Genomic DNA, 18523 nt, shown 5'->3' with positions numbered 1-18523 from the left:
AAGAATTTGAGCACTTTTTCCAACACTTGTATGAACTTCTGCATCTAACTAACCTTGTCGGACTTGGCGTCGGGCGGCAGGTCTGTGCTCTTCTGCTTCCTCCTCCGCTCTTGCCGCGTGGCCCTCTTCTCGAAGTCCTCTATGTGGTTCATCAGATGGATGGCGAGCACCGGCAGGTCCAGGAACGTCAGCTCGCAGTGAGAACACTGGTACGACTCCGAGGAACCCACGTCCTCCTCCTCCTCCTCCCCGGGGGGCCCGACCGACACCGCAAAGTCCCTCTTCAGGTCTTTGCCGTGCTGGTCGTTGTAGTGCATGGAGAGCAGCTCGGCCGTGCTGAAGGACAGCCGGTAGCATTTCAGACACTTGAACGGCAGCCACTCGCCATCGCCGTCGCCGCCATCTTCCTTGGACCGAATTTGGGCCTTCACGTCGTCCTTGTCGTCCTCCTCCTCCTCCGGTTCCTTAGCGTAGATCACCGTGAAGTAGCGGCCCAGCTTGCTAGCGTGCTGCTTCTTGGGGAAGACGCCCGGGTGGCGTTTGATGTAGTGCGAGACGATGCTCTTGCGGCTGAAGGCCTGGAAGCTGCAGAGGGAACACTTTTTCCTCTCCACGGCCAGACGCAGCTCCTCGCTCATCTCGGAGCCGTCCCCTTCCGTCGCCGCGGGCACCGTCACCTTGACGATGGGCTTGTCCGTCATCGTCTTGGAGGCGGCCAGACAGTGGGTGTAGTAGGCGTCGATGTCGTGCCGTTTCTGGTAGTGCGCCGCGAGGCCTTTGCGTATGGGGTTCGTGTATGGACACAGGGCACACTTGAAGACGTTGTTCTTGCCTTCGGGCTGCGCGCGCACATTGTTGTGCTTGATGCGGTAGTGGCGCGCGATGCCTTTCCTAGTGGAGCAGAAGTATTTGCACAGCTGACAGTTGAAAATGGTGTGTTTCTCTGTCTTGTTGACGGGGAACTGGGAGAGGGCGTGTTCAAAGTCTGATAGGACCTGGGGTGCCGCCGACGACACACTCGTTGAACTGCATTCCCCTACGGCCTCTGAGTCTTTACTGAAGGAGAAATGTGCGTGACTGAATATATCGGTGGCTGGTTGATTGTGATATTTTTCGTAGTGGATTTTGAGTTTCTCCATTGTCCCATGTGTGTAGGGGCAAATTTTGCATCTGTATGCTCCGTAGCCCTGCCGTTGCGTTTTGCACTTGTCGTCTCCTTCGTTTAGATCTGGGATCTGCTCTATGTCATCTGCAAAGTCCTCTGCAGTGACTTTCACTAACGGGTGTCGTTTCTGATAGTGGGTAAGGACCCCGTGGATCCGAGAATTCACATATGGACAGTGACGGCACTTGTAAACGGAACTGGGGTTGATGTCGGCCTCCTGTGCGAAATCTGCAGCTTTTACCTTCATGCCGGGATGCTTCTTCCCATAGTGTGTAAGGAGGCCATGGAGGCTGTTGTATTCAGACAAACAAACAGTACACTGATATGCGTTGTTGGAAATGGACAGACGTGAATGAGAGTGGTGGGAGACACTTTCTTGGGGTGGGGTAGCAATGACCAGCGCTCCATCGTCTTCGACAAACTGGAAATTGAACGTCGAATGCTCTTTGGCCATTGGCGGTGTCAGCTTTTCAGGTGGCCTATTGCCTTTGATAATATCCAAAAGTATAGATTCGTCCCCTTTGATGACCCACGGGTGAACTGCTTGGTAGTGACTAGTGATATCCCATATGGTACAGGCCTCAAAAGCACAGTCTCTACAGCGGTAGTGTTTAGTGTCTAAGCTGCCCTCTTGCTGGGTCGTTTCGGGTCCAGCCCATAGCTTACTGGCCATGTATGTGTAGTCTACGTTGTGCTCAGGATGGCGTCTTTGGTAATGCAGCAGCAGACCCTGGGGTTCCGCGTGGTTATAGATGCACCACTCACAATGATAACCAGCCTCTAGGATGCCATCCTGGAAGGCCCAATGTAAAATAGTCATTGCCGTGGCCTTCACAGTGGGATGATCTTTCTTCAGATGTTTCTTCAGGGCATAGACATAGGGGGAGGCGTAGGAACAGTGTCTGCACTTTAACGAGCGGAGACTCGCAGAGTTGTCAGGGTCTGGGGGGGCTGCCGGTGTCACGACTCCGACAGACGACACATTTGCCGATTGTCCCATCTGAGCACGCTCACGCTGACTCCGGACAACCGCCGTGTGGCGCCGTACGAGATCTGCGTTAGCTTTGGTGTCCTTATGTTTCTTCTGGTAGTGAATGAGTACTCCTTTTACGGTACGGTTGCCATAGTCACAGTGCTGGCAAAAGAACAGCATCTCTGCCTCTCCCTTGTCTCCACTTCCAGTTTTGGGACTTGAGCTACTAGACGCATCATGTCCATTATTGTGGAATTGCTTCAGGAACTGTTTGGGAGTTGCGATCTGCAATTCGTCCATTAGTTTCATCAGCCCAGGAGTGGGAGCGCCGTGTTTGATGTATTTTGCCGTCACCTTTACTTCTGGGTGTCTCTTTTGATAATGGACCAGCACGCCCACCACAGACCTGTTACTGTACACGCAGTGTTTACAGTAGAAGATGTCCTCGTCAGATCCATACAACGAGGAGGTGGCGGAGGGCTTCGGTGACGTGGCAGCGCTGAGGTTGAACGCAGAGTTGGCGGCAGGTTGTGAGCTATCTACCGAGATGACCTTCATGGTTTTTTGTATGCGGAAATAAGACGCCTTTTGCTCTGGATGTTTCTTCTGGTAGTGGACCAAAACGGAGTGCATGTTTGGGCTGGAGAAGGAACACACGTCGCAGTCGTAGATCACAACATTTCCAGCCACCGCCTCTTTCAGAGCCTCCGTCTCAGCAACGGTGGCTTCGGGGGTTTTCGAGGTGCTTTTCGGTGCCGGACTAGAAGAGGACCTTGGGGTGGAGGTGGTGGAATTGAAATTCTTGGGACCAGAGTTCAATATTTCCCTCAGTGTTTGAGATTCTCCGCCCTTCTGAGTTTGCTCCACCACATAACTGGAGAAGATCATGGCATTGTTGATTTTTACAGTGGGATGCATTCTTTGGTAATGAGGCATTAGGCTCCTGACATTGGGGCTTGTGTATGAGCAGAAGCGACACATGTACACCAGGTTTGGCTGATTAAAGTTGAGGACATTGCTGGCTTCGGGGTGGTGTTCCATATAGTGTTGGTGTAAATCATTATAATTTGTGTACTCAATGTAGCACTCGAGGCAGCGGAAGACGCAACTCTGATCCTCAGGATCTAGAATGTATTTAAAGCTGAATTTGATGTACGGGTGCATTCTCTGGTAATGGGTGCTGACACTGCGGGCTGACTTGTTGTGGTAATCACAGTGTTTACAGTAGAAGCGTGCTATTCCAGGTTGATCCGTGTAGTCTGCGTTCTCCTGGAAGGTGTCCCTGCTGTCTTGGTTATTCTGGTCGTGGAGGTCATTAGGGTCAGCGGACACGTTTTCACTGTCATCGGAGAGTGTCAGAGTGATGGGAATGTTTCTAGATTTAGACTTGGGGTTGCTTTTCCTTTTGCCTATTCTGCCACTCTCGTGAGAGTTGACGGCTCCTCTTGCTTTAAGTTGCTGTGCGTTGTAGCGGCTTTTACTGCTATGGCTGCTCGCGTCGTCATCGAGACCGGTGTGATTCTCTGCCCCATCTTCCTCGTCCATGTCGTCTAGGTTTATTATCATATCCTGTTGGCTTTGGCTGATCTTGCTCTGAAGGTTGCTTGCAATCTCATCAATTCTAGTTCGTTTCTTAACCGAAGACAAATCCAAAGGCAAGTCATTGATGGACTTCCTTGCTCTTTTCCCTGCCACAAGGGGCTTTTTGGTGGCAAGACCAAGAATGGAGGTTTGGGTTTTTTGTAGAAAAATCGGGGAACTCTCCTCTTCGGTGTCTGGCTGGTCAGCCCCTTGGCCTTCAAAGACTGTGGTCTGGAGGTCATCACAGTACGAGTGCTTATGCTGCTGGTGAACCCTCAGGCCCTTTAGCGAGGTGGTGGAGAAGCTGCACAGCGTGCAGCGGTGAGGATTCTGATTTAAATCACTAAATGCGGTGCACGCTCTTTTCCCATTGACTCTGGAGCCTACACTCCTTCCGTTTACCGGGTCTGCTGCTGCAGCAGCAGCGTCATCCTGTGGCTCTGGGCTATCACTCGTCAGGTCCATAGTGTCCAGGTCCGAGGAGTTGTGGCTCTGCTTGTGTGTTCCTAGTTTGAGTGGGCTGGTACATATGAACGGGCACTGGTCGCATTTATACACCGTGGTTTTGCCAGACAGGTGGATGTTCTCGATGTGCCGGGAGATGCTCCGCCGGTGCATGGTGACGAAGGAACAGAAGGGGCACTGGAAGCGATTCATGTACTTTCTGAACGGTATCCCTTTGGTCTCCAGTAATTTGTTACTCTCGTCATCAGTCAAAAGCTCCTTGACATCGGCCGACAGCGTTCCAGTATAGCTGGGGTCATCTATGTCACCTAAATCCTCATCGTTCTCTTCCAAGCTGCTCTGCGAGTCCTCGTCGTTGAGCATGCTGGCGTCCACCTCGCTGGCGGCATCGGAGACATTCGACACGGCGGAAAACCTCTTGGACAAAATGGAGGAGCCAATGCTGTTTGGTGTCGCCGCAGCAGAGATGTGCGCGTGCAGCAAGGACGGGATGTCGGCAGGTGGCTTCCCCGAGTCGTGTTCTGGCGTCTGCGCCGTGGATCCCTCGTTTGCGCTCACATCATTAGGTGTCATGTTTGACCTCGACGGGCTTCTGGAAGAGGAGGGCGAATTTGGTTTGGAGGAGCTTGTGCTCGCCTCGCCGTCCAACTCTTCGCTACAGGAAACTATCTTCACTTTGTCTCCATGCTCCTTCACCACATGATCGGTCCAGCTATCCCTCCGATTAGTCTGATAGTCACACCATTCACAGGCAAACGTTCCCTTGAGGAATTCACTGGACGCCTCCGTTCCCTCTTCTGCCTCAGCCTGTGCTGAAGCATCCTCCGTACCTTCAGAGGTCATTTTGTAATGATATAGTTGGTGTTTCACGATTCTTGATTTGCGTGGGGACTTATATGTGCAAAACTGACAGCAGTACACTTTAGAACCGTCATTGTGCATTACGATAGTGTAACTGGGGTTCTTCGATGCCTGGGGGACGGAGGAGTTACTGATATCCGAATCTTCCTGTACATTATGCACCTTTTTGTTGTGATTCCTCAAGATGGACTTTGATCTGAAGTAACGGACACAGAACTTGCACTGGTAAAATCGGAGGGATTCAGCCGTTTGGTTTTGTAATGTCTGACTGGAACTTTCATGGGAGTTGGGACCTGAAAGAAGAAAAAAAAGAGAAAAAAAGCGTGTGTTAGTGTTGTTGATAACAAGAAGTATTACAAAAGCAAAACAAAAAAAACAATTGTACTGCAGTGTACTATTTGGCCTGCAGAGTACAGCTTCCCTATGTCACTGATCTAGACGTCCAATTCTAGGCTAAATAGAAGGAGACTTCTTTATTTAAGTTTTTTTTCAGTAATTTCACGAAGAAATAAATATAAGAAATTCCATAAATTAGAAAACAAATGTTTAAGAAGTAGTGAAAATAGCCAATCTACAAGCTCACAACGCGAAGGCACATTGTGAGCACGTTGTATAGACGTGCTCTTTGCTTTGAGCTTGTAGATCGGCTATTTTTGGTGAAATCTCCCCCCCGAATAGGCATAGGCATGCCATTCATGCATTCACTAACAAGCCTATGATGCTCACCAACACGGCTATGATGAGTGTCCGCATGGGATTGTGAATATAACTGTTAATTATAATGAGAAGTCTGATGGTTTACAAATATACTACAAATACTATAAAAAATTGTTGTTGTTGCTCATACTGTAGTAGGAGGTATGTCACTATTGACTTAAATACAAAGAACATAAATCTCAGTGTAAGTAGCTCTGTCTGGATAAGAACATCTGCTAAATGTCTAAATTCAAATTGTCATTATAATTGACAATCCAAGTACTGCATCAAGCCACAACAGCATGATAACTTCCCAAGTGTCTCCACACACAAGTATATTTTAATCATACCAAAGAACAAACTCAGATGGGAGGGGAAAAAAAGGCAAATGGAAATGATCATATTCAGTATATACAGTACACATATACAGTGCACATTTGGTGAATGAGTTTTATGTACGTCCATTGTTGCCCCAATTATTAAATTAATTGCTCCCCACTTCTTCTGTAGTGACTTTGGCTTTTTGTTCTCACATGTAGTGCATCATTGCTGTAACCAACTTTGAAACTCGGGTGACAGTTTGGTCAAATTGAAAGCACTGTAGGCACTTGGGAACAACAGTAAGCGACCTCAGGTGGGGAAAAGGTCAGATGAACCAGTATTCTAGAGTCTGTACCGATATTGAGTACTGACCCAATTCGAGCACTGTCTGTAACAACTTTGTTGTGGCCTTCATCCGAACATGAAGCACAATCAAGTGATCATGAAACTTCCCTTTCCCGTTCACGAATAGTCAAATTCCGGAGCGTAGTCTAATTGAAAGTAACGTTTGAACACCCACGCCTCCCAGTGTGCTACGGCAGGCCGTGTCCAATATTATAATCAGACAAAAAAGACCAAGAGAATAAATGACTTTGGTTTGTCTTGCAGTTGACTGTGAAAATACCCTACAAGGTCTCCAATTGTCCCTTTGTTACTTGATTCCATGATTCGATCTGCCTTTAGGTCATTGCACACAGCCGAAGGTTAACCAATGCCTTTTTTGTATGAATGATCAATCATGGCTACTGACTTTTCTTTTATGTTTGTTTTTTCTCTCTTTATCTTCCTTTTCTCTTTACTATTATTAGTATTATAACCTATGTCTGAAGTTAGCTGAAGAAACATACGTTTTACTCTTACAGTATGTATTCTACTAGTAACTAGTAAAAAGCTTGCACAGTACTGTGCACAAGATGAAACAAAAGAACCTTAAACTTTTACTAGTAGAATGATGATATATAAAAAACCACAGAGAATGGACCGAGAATAATAATATCCGATGTCCAAAAAGTCACGCATCTGCGTCGCGTCGTCGCGGCTATTCTCGGCACAAAGACACTGTCGCGCAACCAAGCATGAACAACACTTACTAGGTCCCGCGTTAGGAGGAGGCGAACAATCCTTGTCCTCTTTGTTGTCGGAATCCTCTTGGTCTTCTTCCTCCTCCTCCTCTTGGTCCTCCTCCTCCTCCTCGTCATCCCTCGCGGACTCTGACTCGTCCGCGTCGGCCGGCTGCAGGAAGGCCGTGTGCACCTCCTGGATGTGGCTCTTCAGGTCGTCGTAGGACTCGGCGCGGAAGTCACAGCCGTCACACTGCAACACCTCCATCCTGGAGGAGTGGAACCACCACGCCCTGGAAGATCAGGGACACCTGGGAGAGGACAAAAAGGGACAATATGTTCAAGTTCAAGTTGACGTTTGTTGTTTGCAACTTGCTGGGGGTGAGGGTTTCAGAAAGGAGAGAGATACACGATGACTAGCATAATCAGAATGTCCCATTTTAAGTTTTCAAATGTATCAAAAAAAATCCTTTGAAAATTAGCAGATCTACAAGTTCACAATGAGTCACAATTGTGAGCTTGTAGATCTGCTATTTTCAAATGGCCGAAATGAATTGGTTAATGTATGTTTTGAAATAATTATCAAAATCTACAAAGTAACTAAACTAAAGTTTTCAAATAATTGTAGTGGAGTAAAAGTACAAGCATCGGTACGAGTAACTATCCATCTTTTTTTTTTTATCAGGTGACTAATACCATTGTTCTCGCTGATGTGCTCAAGGTAAATGAAACAACGCCAAATGGTCTGAAACAATCTAACACTACTTGAGACCATATTTCATCATAATAATGAAAAAATGTATACACTCGTAGCTGCCAAGGCCAAACATTTTATTGTGGACACAGAGATGAGACCAACGTTTCGGACAGACAAAACTTCTTCAGGGTGCAAAAACAATGGTATGGGTGACATTAAATACCCGGATGGCACCTACAGGGAGTGACACTCAATCAGCCCTTTGCTGATGGAAAACTACTGGGTTGAGATGGAGCAATATTATAATGCATGTTTAAATGGCCTAATCGAATACATACAGAAGAAAAATAACAGAACCACAAAAGAAAAGAAAAAAAACTCACACCAATAAGTCACGTGTAATAATAAGTCCTTGATGTCATTCATCTAACCATTACAGCCTCTACCTTAGTTCATGTTAAATGTAATTTAAAGTCAGATGTCTAAAAAGTTCAAATTTGGTTCCCAGACTGCGTAGACAAGCATTTTCCAACCCTATATGCTCTTTCTGGGGCAAATACAACCGTGCTTGGTGTCAGGGTTGTTTCTTTTGTCTGTCAGCTGTTATAGCCTCGCTTACCAGCCTTTAACAGTTTCAGCTGAAGAAAGGACGAGCGCAGTTATTACAAATCAAACATTAATTTCCCAAGCTTAGTTTATGCGTGGAGATATATAGATAGGCCTACAGTATACAGTATAATATATTTGAGATTATGCAAAAGTTAATGAGGAACATTGTTTGTATATCAAGTTCTTGCAATGTATCAAGCTTTATTAGCCGGTGAGAGTGATGTAATTCTCTGGTGTGAAAAAAGAACCAGCTGAAAGATGTAACTATGGTAACACTTGTACACAAGACAAGGTACCGTGAAAATAAATTATCATCAAATGCTTAATCTATAGTCTCTCTAAGATGACAGCCTGACAGGTTAGAAGTTAATTTTAATTCATTGCGTGACCATATTTTCAAAAGCCCAGACCCTTAATCAAAATTCAAAGATAGCTAAAATATTGACAATTTCGTTGACTATTATTTCAGCACTTAGCACACCTAGTAGTCACTGCACCTTCCAACAGAACAGAACATTAAACGTCTACTACTGCATGTAATCACTCAAAACAAGTGCTATTTTGACTGTGGTGAAAACCGGGACAATTAGCGCTGGAATCCAGGACATTTGAGAGTTTAGGCCATACTTGCCGGGACTCTGAACACCTAGCTTGAAACCGGCCAAACCCTTGGTATGTTCACTATAGTTTAACATCAGGTCTTTCATCCGCCGGGTCCTCACAGGGACACGCAGCTTGTTGTTGGTGGACCTCAAGGATTCGTTTCTCGTGGTGGGGCGGCAGAAGGTTTTGTCACCAGGGACAGAAACAAAGGGAGCTTGAGCCACACTGACTCGTTACCTTGACAACAAAAAGGTAAGAGTCTTTGAAGTCGGGCTGTGGGGAAGCAGCGATAGCCGAGAGGTCTTCCACAGACGTCCGTAGTGTGATGATGAATAAGCGTCACTGGAATTATTCCGCTCTGGAGCTGAGGAGGCCTAGAAAAAGATCTGCTGCTTATAGGCAACAAAAGAGTTCCTTCTCACCGTCAGCAGAGAGTTGTCCGATTGTACAATAATCTTGGGCTTATGTGACAGGCAGGCCAGCAGATACTGAACGTAGTTGAAGAAGGAGCCATGTTTAGCCATAAAACCAGCTGAAAATGGCCAGTGAGAGCTTAGAGATGTGATAATAATAGTAAGTAATAATGGAACAGTCAATTCAGGAAAAGTAGACAGTGTCCAACTCAACATGACCTTGGGGAGTGGCCACACTTTTCCGGATGTTTGAAAACATCCCACCAAAAGTCAAAGGATTGTCCTAGTTTTAAGAGGTTTGTACTGTGGACCTAAACGTACTCTAGCTAGTCTCCCCATCAAACAGATCACAAAGTGTATTCTTTTCTATTAAGGTTTTTAGGAAAGTATTATCTCAGGAGAAAACGTTCCTGTGTGGTCTGGCAAAGAGTCCATTTAGTTGATCCATATAGGTTTGTAAGAGAGGAAGAGGCAGGAAGAGGCAGACAGGGTTTTAGGAGTGGAGAGAGGTGCTGTGTTGTGGGGTGGTTTAGACTTGGCTTCCTCTCCTCCATCCTGTTTTCCACAAAGTTCTCCTCTGAAGTATATCCTGTCAGTTACGCAAAACCTGTTTCCGATGAAGCACTGTTGAAAAGCCCTTCATCCTCGCCAGTAGAACAGACATGATGAAACTGTGTGTTTCATGTCTGAAACGTGAATGAAACACTTCTGTTTAATTCAGTTAATAAAACAACTGTACAATAAAATGTGTGATTCTGGTTGAACATGAAACCGTTTGTTCTCCTCAGTCACCTCAGAGGGAGGCATGGTGGCAATACTTCAGGGAAAATACCAGTGGTGTGTTCTATATTTGGATGAGTTGCACTTCTAGTTACCAGGCCAACCTGGGAGTAAACCCTGAAGAACTTAGTTTAGATGTTGACAAGAGTGGAAGCCAAGAGAAGCAAATCTGCTTTGCTTGCCGAGAGAGATTTGGCACTCTGTAATCTAACGTGATTTCATGCAGCTGAAGCTAAAGTTAAGGATTGTGTTGAGCAGAGGTTCCCAAACGGCAGGGGGGCAAGAAGGCACACTGGTGTGCCGTGTGATTCACAAAAGCCACACATTATTTATTATTGCAACTAAAATAAATAGCAAAAATAGCAGATCTACAAGCTTGTATAATGCATTGCAATGCATTGCTTTGTGAGCTTACAGATCGGCTATTCTTTGCTATGAATACAGGACAGGTGTATCTTCAGATTTTGATTAATTGGTGTGCCGCGAGCACATGCATTTATATTCTGTAGAGAATCACTGACTGACTTCAACGTGCAATGAAATATCAAAGCTGTCTTTTCTAATCTTTGTATTTTGCTAGCCCTGTGGGATATAACATATTACCTGTTATAAATTTAATGTAACAATATAGGGCTATATAGGAATACAGGAAGGTGAATTAACCATTATTTGGTGCGTGGGATTATAAACAGAGAAAAATCTAAAACTTTTGACACATTTCTACAAATTTCTAGAAGTTCTAAATTAGAAAAAAAAAACAGCAGAAAGTGCATAGGGCTTAAGTGGTGGGATAAAATACAGAAGCTGTGTTTTATAATCTTTCTATTTAGCTAGTCCTGTAGGACAGATAACCTGTTGAGAAAATATGTAAAATAGAAATGGACTGTGTGTGGATCATGAAGATTATTCAAACAGACTTAATTCCATATTCCTTTTAGCCACAAAGTACTGATTTTATCATATGGTTCACTGTGGGGAAGAATGGAGGATGGGATAAATACAAAATCCTCATTACAAATACTGTCACGTTCTGTGAGGAAATACCAAAGGGAATAAATGGACTTGGTGTGTGATCTGGTTGGAATAAATAAGCTACATAGATTTGGAAGATACTTTACAGTAATCACGGATCATAAGCTCTTGATCACAACGTAATGCCATAAAAAGCCACTGACACATCCGTCTCGACACTAAACACCTGTACGACCAGGGGGGTGTGTGTGGTTGTTCTGGTTTACACAGGCTGACCTGAAGTCTAAAAGCAGCAGCAGCTAGCATAGTCTTCCTTTAGCCAGCTAGCTCAGTCCTTAATGCACCCAACTGGAAATGCTGTCCCAATAGTGGCAGTGGCACTAGAGGAAAGGTCATGTATGTCACCCTCAGCAGGGGCCTGTCGTCTGGGGCAGCATGAGGAAGGTGCACGGCAAATTCCAATCCAGCCCTACCAAACCTTTGGATAGGTTTGGTAGGGCTGTCAGGATTGTTTGTCACACAAATAATTGTGATTAACGATTTAATTGTGTTTTTGGCATTGGATATGACAAATAACTGAAATATACCAAGAAATTACTGCCATTCTTCTACATTTTATACTTAAAAGAATTGTGGAAATGGCAGACAGACAGACAGACAGACAGACAGACAGACAGACAGACAGACAGACAGACAGACAGACAGAGCCATTCTTCCCTACTGCCGGTAACGGTACTGTAAGATAAAGGCAGAAAAGGCACCAAAAATGTATTTAAAAAAAAAAGACGAAAAAAATGGTTTACGATACTGTTCGTTACCGTCGGCCTTAGATTACAATACTTGTTCTGATGCAGTCCTAGGTAGCTTCCCTTGAGTATGTATTGATGCTGCTGCAGTGAGACAGCTCGATCAAGTGCTGATGCTGATTTTAATGATACAAGCCGTGTCCTCTACATAAAGCAGAGCCTCGGTTATAGTGCATCCCATGAATACCTCAGGTAACCTCACCAAACGTTTAATAATAGTCCACAAAGGGGGCTCAGCCATACCAAGGCTACTGTACAGTACACTGTACAAGGATGTAGACGCAAAAGACAATTGATCGGACGCCTGGCTGCACATGGAAGTCCATCCATACACAGAATCTGTGCATATGAAGTCCTCTAGATATTAAATATCTTGAGGACTTCATATGGATTAAGTACATTAATTCTCGCTCCGGTTCGGTCTCTATCCTTTATAGCTCTATGACTGAAACACATAAGCTCTATATATACGTTTCATACAATCAAAGGCGAAAATAGCCGATTTACAAGCTCACAACCATTTACAAGCTCGTGAAAATTGAAACTGTTCGCAGATTACCACAGATGGGTGAGTGATAATGCATAATGCTGTGTTAACTACCCATTGCTAGACCTTTGAGTAAAAAAATTAATCAAATATGACATAAACATCTTTGCACCATTCATCAAATGCACTGGCGTGAGTTATAATGATGGATGGGGGAAAGGTTCCTAAATAAATTATTAACATGACACTGCACCAACAAAGACTTGTATACAGCAACAAAAATATACTTTGACAGATGTTAATGTTAATAATAATATAATACAAAAATAGAAAGGAAATAACATACATGAAAAATGATTCATGACACAAAGTGCAAGGCTTAAGGTTTTTCACCTGCAGACAGTGGAGGAAAGTAACCACGTACATTTACTCAAGTATTGTCCTTGAGGACTATTATTTATTATTATTTAAAAAATGAATTACGTTACTTGAGTATTTCCATTTTCCTATACATTATGCTCCACTAAATCTCAGAGGAAAATATTGTATATTTTAAAAGAAGTTTAGGGATATGGGGCAAGGGGTGGCGCAACATAGGGCCCTAACTGAACTCCACAACACACCTGATTATACCTGAGAACTGTCATGAAGTAACTCACTTGCACCAGAGGATGGAGCTATTTCTACAACTCCATCAAGCACAATGCAGTGTGTGTGTGTGTGTGTGTGTGTGTGTGTGTGTGTGTGTGCTCATGTGTGTACATGACCATGTGCGCGTGCGTGGGTGCGCATGAGTGTGTTCACAGATTATAAATATTCCTGCCTTGTGCTAGTATGTCCTCGAGTTGAGATTGTTAGTTACTTTTTTGGACATAATGGAAAACGTACAGATTATATAGCTTTACTCTAAAACATTTAGAGAATCCAACTTTTTGTGAGAGATTTCACTCTTTATTGTTATTCAGGGTTGAGAAACCCGCCCTGTCAGGTTGAAGAGTCTCACCCCTGAACTTGACATAAGAGGAAAATGGCCACCACGTAGTTATGGTTCATGCAGGGACCGAAGGGGATGATTATATAATTATTAATTTCATTATCCATTTCATTACTTTGGGATAAGCAACAGATGGAGACAGAGGGTAGTAGGCCAACAGACTACCAGACTATCAACAGTCTCAAATAAAATAAGACACAGGGATTAAGGATTTGTGTCTTTGAACTGTTGCTTGACCTCAACCACTGTAAAATAAATAAATAAAAAATACAATGTTACAAAATGTGTGGGTCTTGTGTAGGCCAGTTCTGAACTCCTAGTTAAAGCTAATACTTAAAAAAACAAAACAATATTAGGTAGATTTTGTTCTGCAGATGGTACTCAACTCATATTGTCAATATACCATATCCACTAGTGAGAGAAAAACAGTGAACGGTATCCCACTCTCATGAGAGCAGGTGTGCCACGGGATTTTGTGACAACCACCACATTTTATAAATTATTACAACATACGTAAACCAAAAAATAAATAAAATGTTATATTATAATTGTTGATTATTTAGATAGTGTCCCTTGAGATTTTGACTTGTCCTTTGGTGTGTCTATTGGGCACCAATATGTTTTGAAATCCACTTTCTACTGTAAACCTGAGAGACAGGTGTTGTAACGCAAGAGAAAGAAACTGTCTATGACAAAAAATAAACTATCAGAGGCTGCGTGGCGGGCAGCATGGCAGCTTTCTCCTCAAATAGGTTTTTCCTCGTGTCCACACAGTTGCTTTGTTTGCTGACCCAGCAGGGCACTTTTCATTTAAATATAACTCATTAGCATTCAAAATGGTCATGGCTTGATGTGCTCCTTGCCAGTGCGAGCCAAACTAAATCACCATTTGATGACTTCTTTGGTCATCTGCTCATACTTTCAGGCAAACACTGTAATATTTCACATCTTATTAAAACATGTTCACACATACCATTATGTGGTGTGCGTGTGCCATTTATGATAGCTAACCAGAATATTATTAAATATAATCGTGTTGTTGTAAGTGTCATCATAAATCATGAATCAATGCAATCAATGGTGCTTTCACTGTACTATACTGGATTGCACTATATTACAGTAGGCCTATATGGTATTTGTTTTACATACTATAGACATAATATATAATAAAAACTACAGAACCCCCCCCCCCCCCCCTTAAAGGTTATCACTTTGACTGGATTACAGATTATATTTGCATATGCTTTCCAGACAGTATTTTAATTTCAGAACATTATGCAGTAACAGTAATCTGTCAAAGCCAAAATTATTCATCAACATAACTTTTAAATAAATAAAAACTGAAAAGATTATGCTTGCAGAAGTATTCAACCCCTATGCATTGTTCTTGGTAATAACAGCTTGAAATTTGCAATCCATGACTTCAATGTCCGACCCGGGATTCAAATCCAGGTCACTCTCCAGCATTAGAGACCACCTACTGCTAAAGGCCAAGACGTAGTCTCTGCTTGGCCAGGTTGAATTATTTTTGCAAGCTGCCGCAAATGTTCAGTATTCCCCCCGCAGAACTTTCCACCCACCGACATGAATAGGAGGAGGACCACATTCCACCAACATGTACCCCTCTGGACCTGTGGTGGTACAATGGCATCTTGGAGAACAACAACCTTCAGCACGGAACCAACCTATAGTACAACCACAACCCACATGCAGCAGCACCGTGCAAGCATTTCTCCCTCTTGTATGAAAAACAACCTGCGACAGGAGAGAAACTTCATAGTGGTTCATCACAAACCCAGTGCTAGCCTAGGCTAGAACCAATCCGATCTACAAGCTCAAGTTTGCCTATTTTCGCCGAAGATATATTGTAGAGCAAAAACAGGAGGGGGCCTAGTAGTTGAGCTCCTTGGGACTCCGCTGAACATAGCATAGGGTTTAAGATAGCGATAATTACCATTATCAGTTTCACCATGGAAATCATTCAAAACATCAATGCCATATTCAGTTTTTGTTGCCATCTTCATCACATATAAAAGCCAGGCCTTCACCCAACTAGCCAGACAGTTGAGTATTCCATGTGAGCAGGCCAAGCTGCCAGTGTGTCCCAGCAGGACCAGAGGGGCTCCATTGTTGCTCAGGGTCGGGTTACAGCCCCGCGAGGGGCCCCACCCTACTCTCTTGGCAGTTCATTGCTGGTGTGAACAAAGTTGCCTTCTAATGCCAGGTTCCTTGACATGGATATCAAGAGAATCCTCCAGGAGAAGGAGGGGAGAGGAATGTGTGAGGAGAAGGGCAAAAAACGAAACCGCCTAGATGTAGCTCCATCTGCCTTTAGTGTCGGCTGTGTGTCTCTCCTCAGCCTGGCAGTCCTATATGCCACACCAAGTTAATGGGTGAGCTTGTGTAAATGCTTTCATGTGCTCAGCTGGGGCTCTCACAGGCAGCCTCTGAGCTGCTCAGATCCTCCTGCGAGCTGTGCTTCAAGGGCAGCCATTTTAGAAGCTGACTATGTACGCTTAGGTGTTCAGCCAGCACACAACATGGACTCACTAGATCTGATCCTCTTCCTCGCAGGCAGGCAGGCAGCCGTGTCATTGGAGAGCTGCTGACAGAAATCTATCTGCCAGATGTAGCGTACTGTACCCACACAGCTCAGCAGAAAACACCTTGCACTCTTGCCAGGATTGACTTTGCCTATAGTCCTTTCATTTCTGGAGGACATTATCTCTCACTCACATCAGAAAATTCCCAAAGCAATGCTGGTGCCCCGTTCCAAAAAAAGACAGGAGGGAGAGCAGATCAGAGCAAACACGTTGACCATACCAAAAGATATAAATACGTTTTATCTATTTATTTGCCAACTTAGCTCCAGAATAGGGTCTAATTTTATTTTTATGTAACAGCGCAGAAAACATCTGCAACCTTGAGCTCAGGAGCAGAGGAGGAGGGGGGGGGGACACACACATACGTAGAGGACAAGTCCAAGAGGACAGACGTAAGAGGAGCTGAAGAGACATAAAGGGAGCGAGAGAGGGAGAGAGGGGTGGGTGGGATGAGAGCGTGACAGCATGACCAAGCCACCTGGATGAAGCTCACTGGTGAACGACACAACACAACACTAGGACAAAGCCATCAGACTGGGCTCCCCAGATTCCAAAGTCTAGTTGACATTTATTAATCACCAACCGGTCTCCCTGCATCGCCGAGCCCGTGCCAAGGAGTCACACCCTCTACTCAAACTGGCCGACGGCAGCTGCTCGGCTCTGAAAGAGGGCCTTGAATAAGCCAGCGTTTAAGCTGATTAGAAGCACAGAGGTTCTGTCCTTAACCGTTGGTTAGGGCCACCGTCTCAGGCCGTCGAGGAGAGTTAAGGCCGTTTGGATACCGTTACAATATATGGCCGGGATCATAGGTGCAGATAATTCATCTGGCAAACAAGACAGAACATGCATCTTGTCGACTCAATAATTAATGACCCACCAACCGAAAATGACAGCCAGCATTAGGAAGGGAAAATACCATGATGGCGGTGATAGCAGAGAGCCCGGACCGACGGGCCGTGGACATTGATTTTTGTTTTGCAGAGATGAGATGACAACATCAGAGGAAAATCAATATTTGATTTCTCAGTTTGTAGCAAAGTTTGGGGGGGAAAAAGAAGGTTGGAAAAAAAGAACGGCTAATGAATTGCTTCAAAATTCAGACCTCTTCAACCAAATGAGACTTCCAGATTAGTGCCCGAACGATGCCAGATTACTGGGTCTGATGTTGATCCCAATTTTGTGTGCAAAATCAATTCTAAATATCATCAAACATGTTAATGAACTAAGACATTTTGACGATGTCGTCAAAAGAGTCACACGATGGCTGATATATCTGCCAAACCGATATATCAGTCTGGCTCCATTCCAGATGTAGTGAACTTCTGGCAAGACCTAGCCTGGCTAGGTCCTGACCTGATTGGTCAGACAACAAACATGGCTGCCCCCACTGCGGTAACTCACGACCATATCAATCTGGCTGTTAAATCGACGTATTTTAACCGCTTTTGTTTGTATACTAGTAGCACTTGTTGGCTGTGTTTGGTTAGCAACGGGTTAGCCATAGCCACATGATTGACAACAACGTCATCTGCTTTCCTACTATTCTGATTGGTTGGTATGAATCTATGAACCAATCACAGAAGACTGGCGCTTTGACGACACCCATCCCATAAACTGCTGCTGTGGGGAGGCCTTTCAGTCTGAATAATGAAGTGAAACGAAATGAAAATTCAGACTGAGTGACAGGCTAGGCAAGACCCCTATGAAGAATAAAGCCTCATTTATGCTCTTTCACGCCAAAAATAGCAGACCTACAAGATCACTCTCTCGCGTGTGATCTTGTAGGTCTGCTATTTTTGGCATGAAAGAGTATAAATTGTGCACTGTTGTGCGACGAAGTGTAATGAATCTGGCTTAAGTTAAGATAGCAGGTTGCATCACAGCACTAGTGAGAACATTGGCCTCTTGCACAAGCAGAAGACAACATGCTTTCTTCTGTCAGCAATAATGGAGACCTTGAAGTACTTGGTTTCAAAATGAAATATTTCCAAATAACCAAAATGGTAAATCTATTGTGGCATGGATGAGCAGAAACCTAGCTAGCTTCAAAATAATAGATAGGTGTGTTTCTCCCATCATTTTTTTATTAAAGTATAATCCTTGCCATGTATTCCAACGAGCTACAAATCCTTACAACTAAACGGCCGACTTACATGAAAAGTAATCAAAACTTATCAATTGTATGTATTTTTCGTACAGCCAAATAGTGGATTATATAGTAACTATTAACTAACACATTATTTTTAATGTTTTACAACTGTAATTAAAATACTATAGCACTGATCGTCCCGATCTGAGCATGCTCTACCGACAGTAGTTTAAGCAGGCACGTGCACAGACATCAAAGCCCCTGCCCTTTTACCCGTCTGTAAAAAACTGACCTCTCCAGACCATGATTTTACTATGGAGAAAGAAATGCAAATGTCCCCCCATTCC

General features: G+C 44.2%; 1 protein-coding gene across 3 annotated transcripts in view; it reads right to left on the bottom strand.

The window, feature by feature from the left end:
• The window catches only part of znf462 (zinc finger protein 462), a 65260-nt gene that overhangs the window by 24574 nt on the left and 22163 nt on the right, over positions 1-18523 (bottom strand). For all 3 annotated transcript variants that reach the window (XM_080756211.1, XM_080756212.1, XM_080756213.1), the window contains exons 2-3: positions 7154-7434; positions 54-5338 (exon numbers count right to left, since the gene is read on the bottom strand). In XM_080756211.1, coding sequence (XP_080612337.1) covers positions 54-5338; positions 7154-7391 — 5523 coding nt within the window. In that variant the 5' untranslated portion in view covers positions 7392-7434. The remainder of the gene's footprint in view (positions 1-53; positions 5339-7153; positions 7435-18523) is intronic.

The sequence above is a fragment of the Protomyctophum bolini genome (genome assembly GCF_963924005.1).
Source record: "Protomyctophum bolini genome assembly, chromosome: 22".
NCBI lineage: Eukaryota > Metazoa > Chordata > Actinopteri > Myctophiformes > Myctophidae > Protomyctophum > Protomyctophum bolini.
The sequence above is the reverse complement of the archived record's forward strand: the minus strand, read 5'-3'. Positions and strand labels throughout refer to the sequence as shown.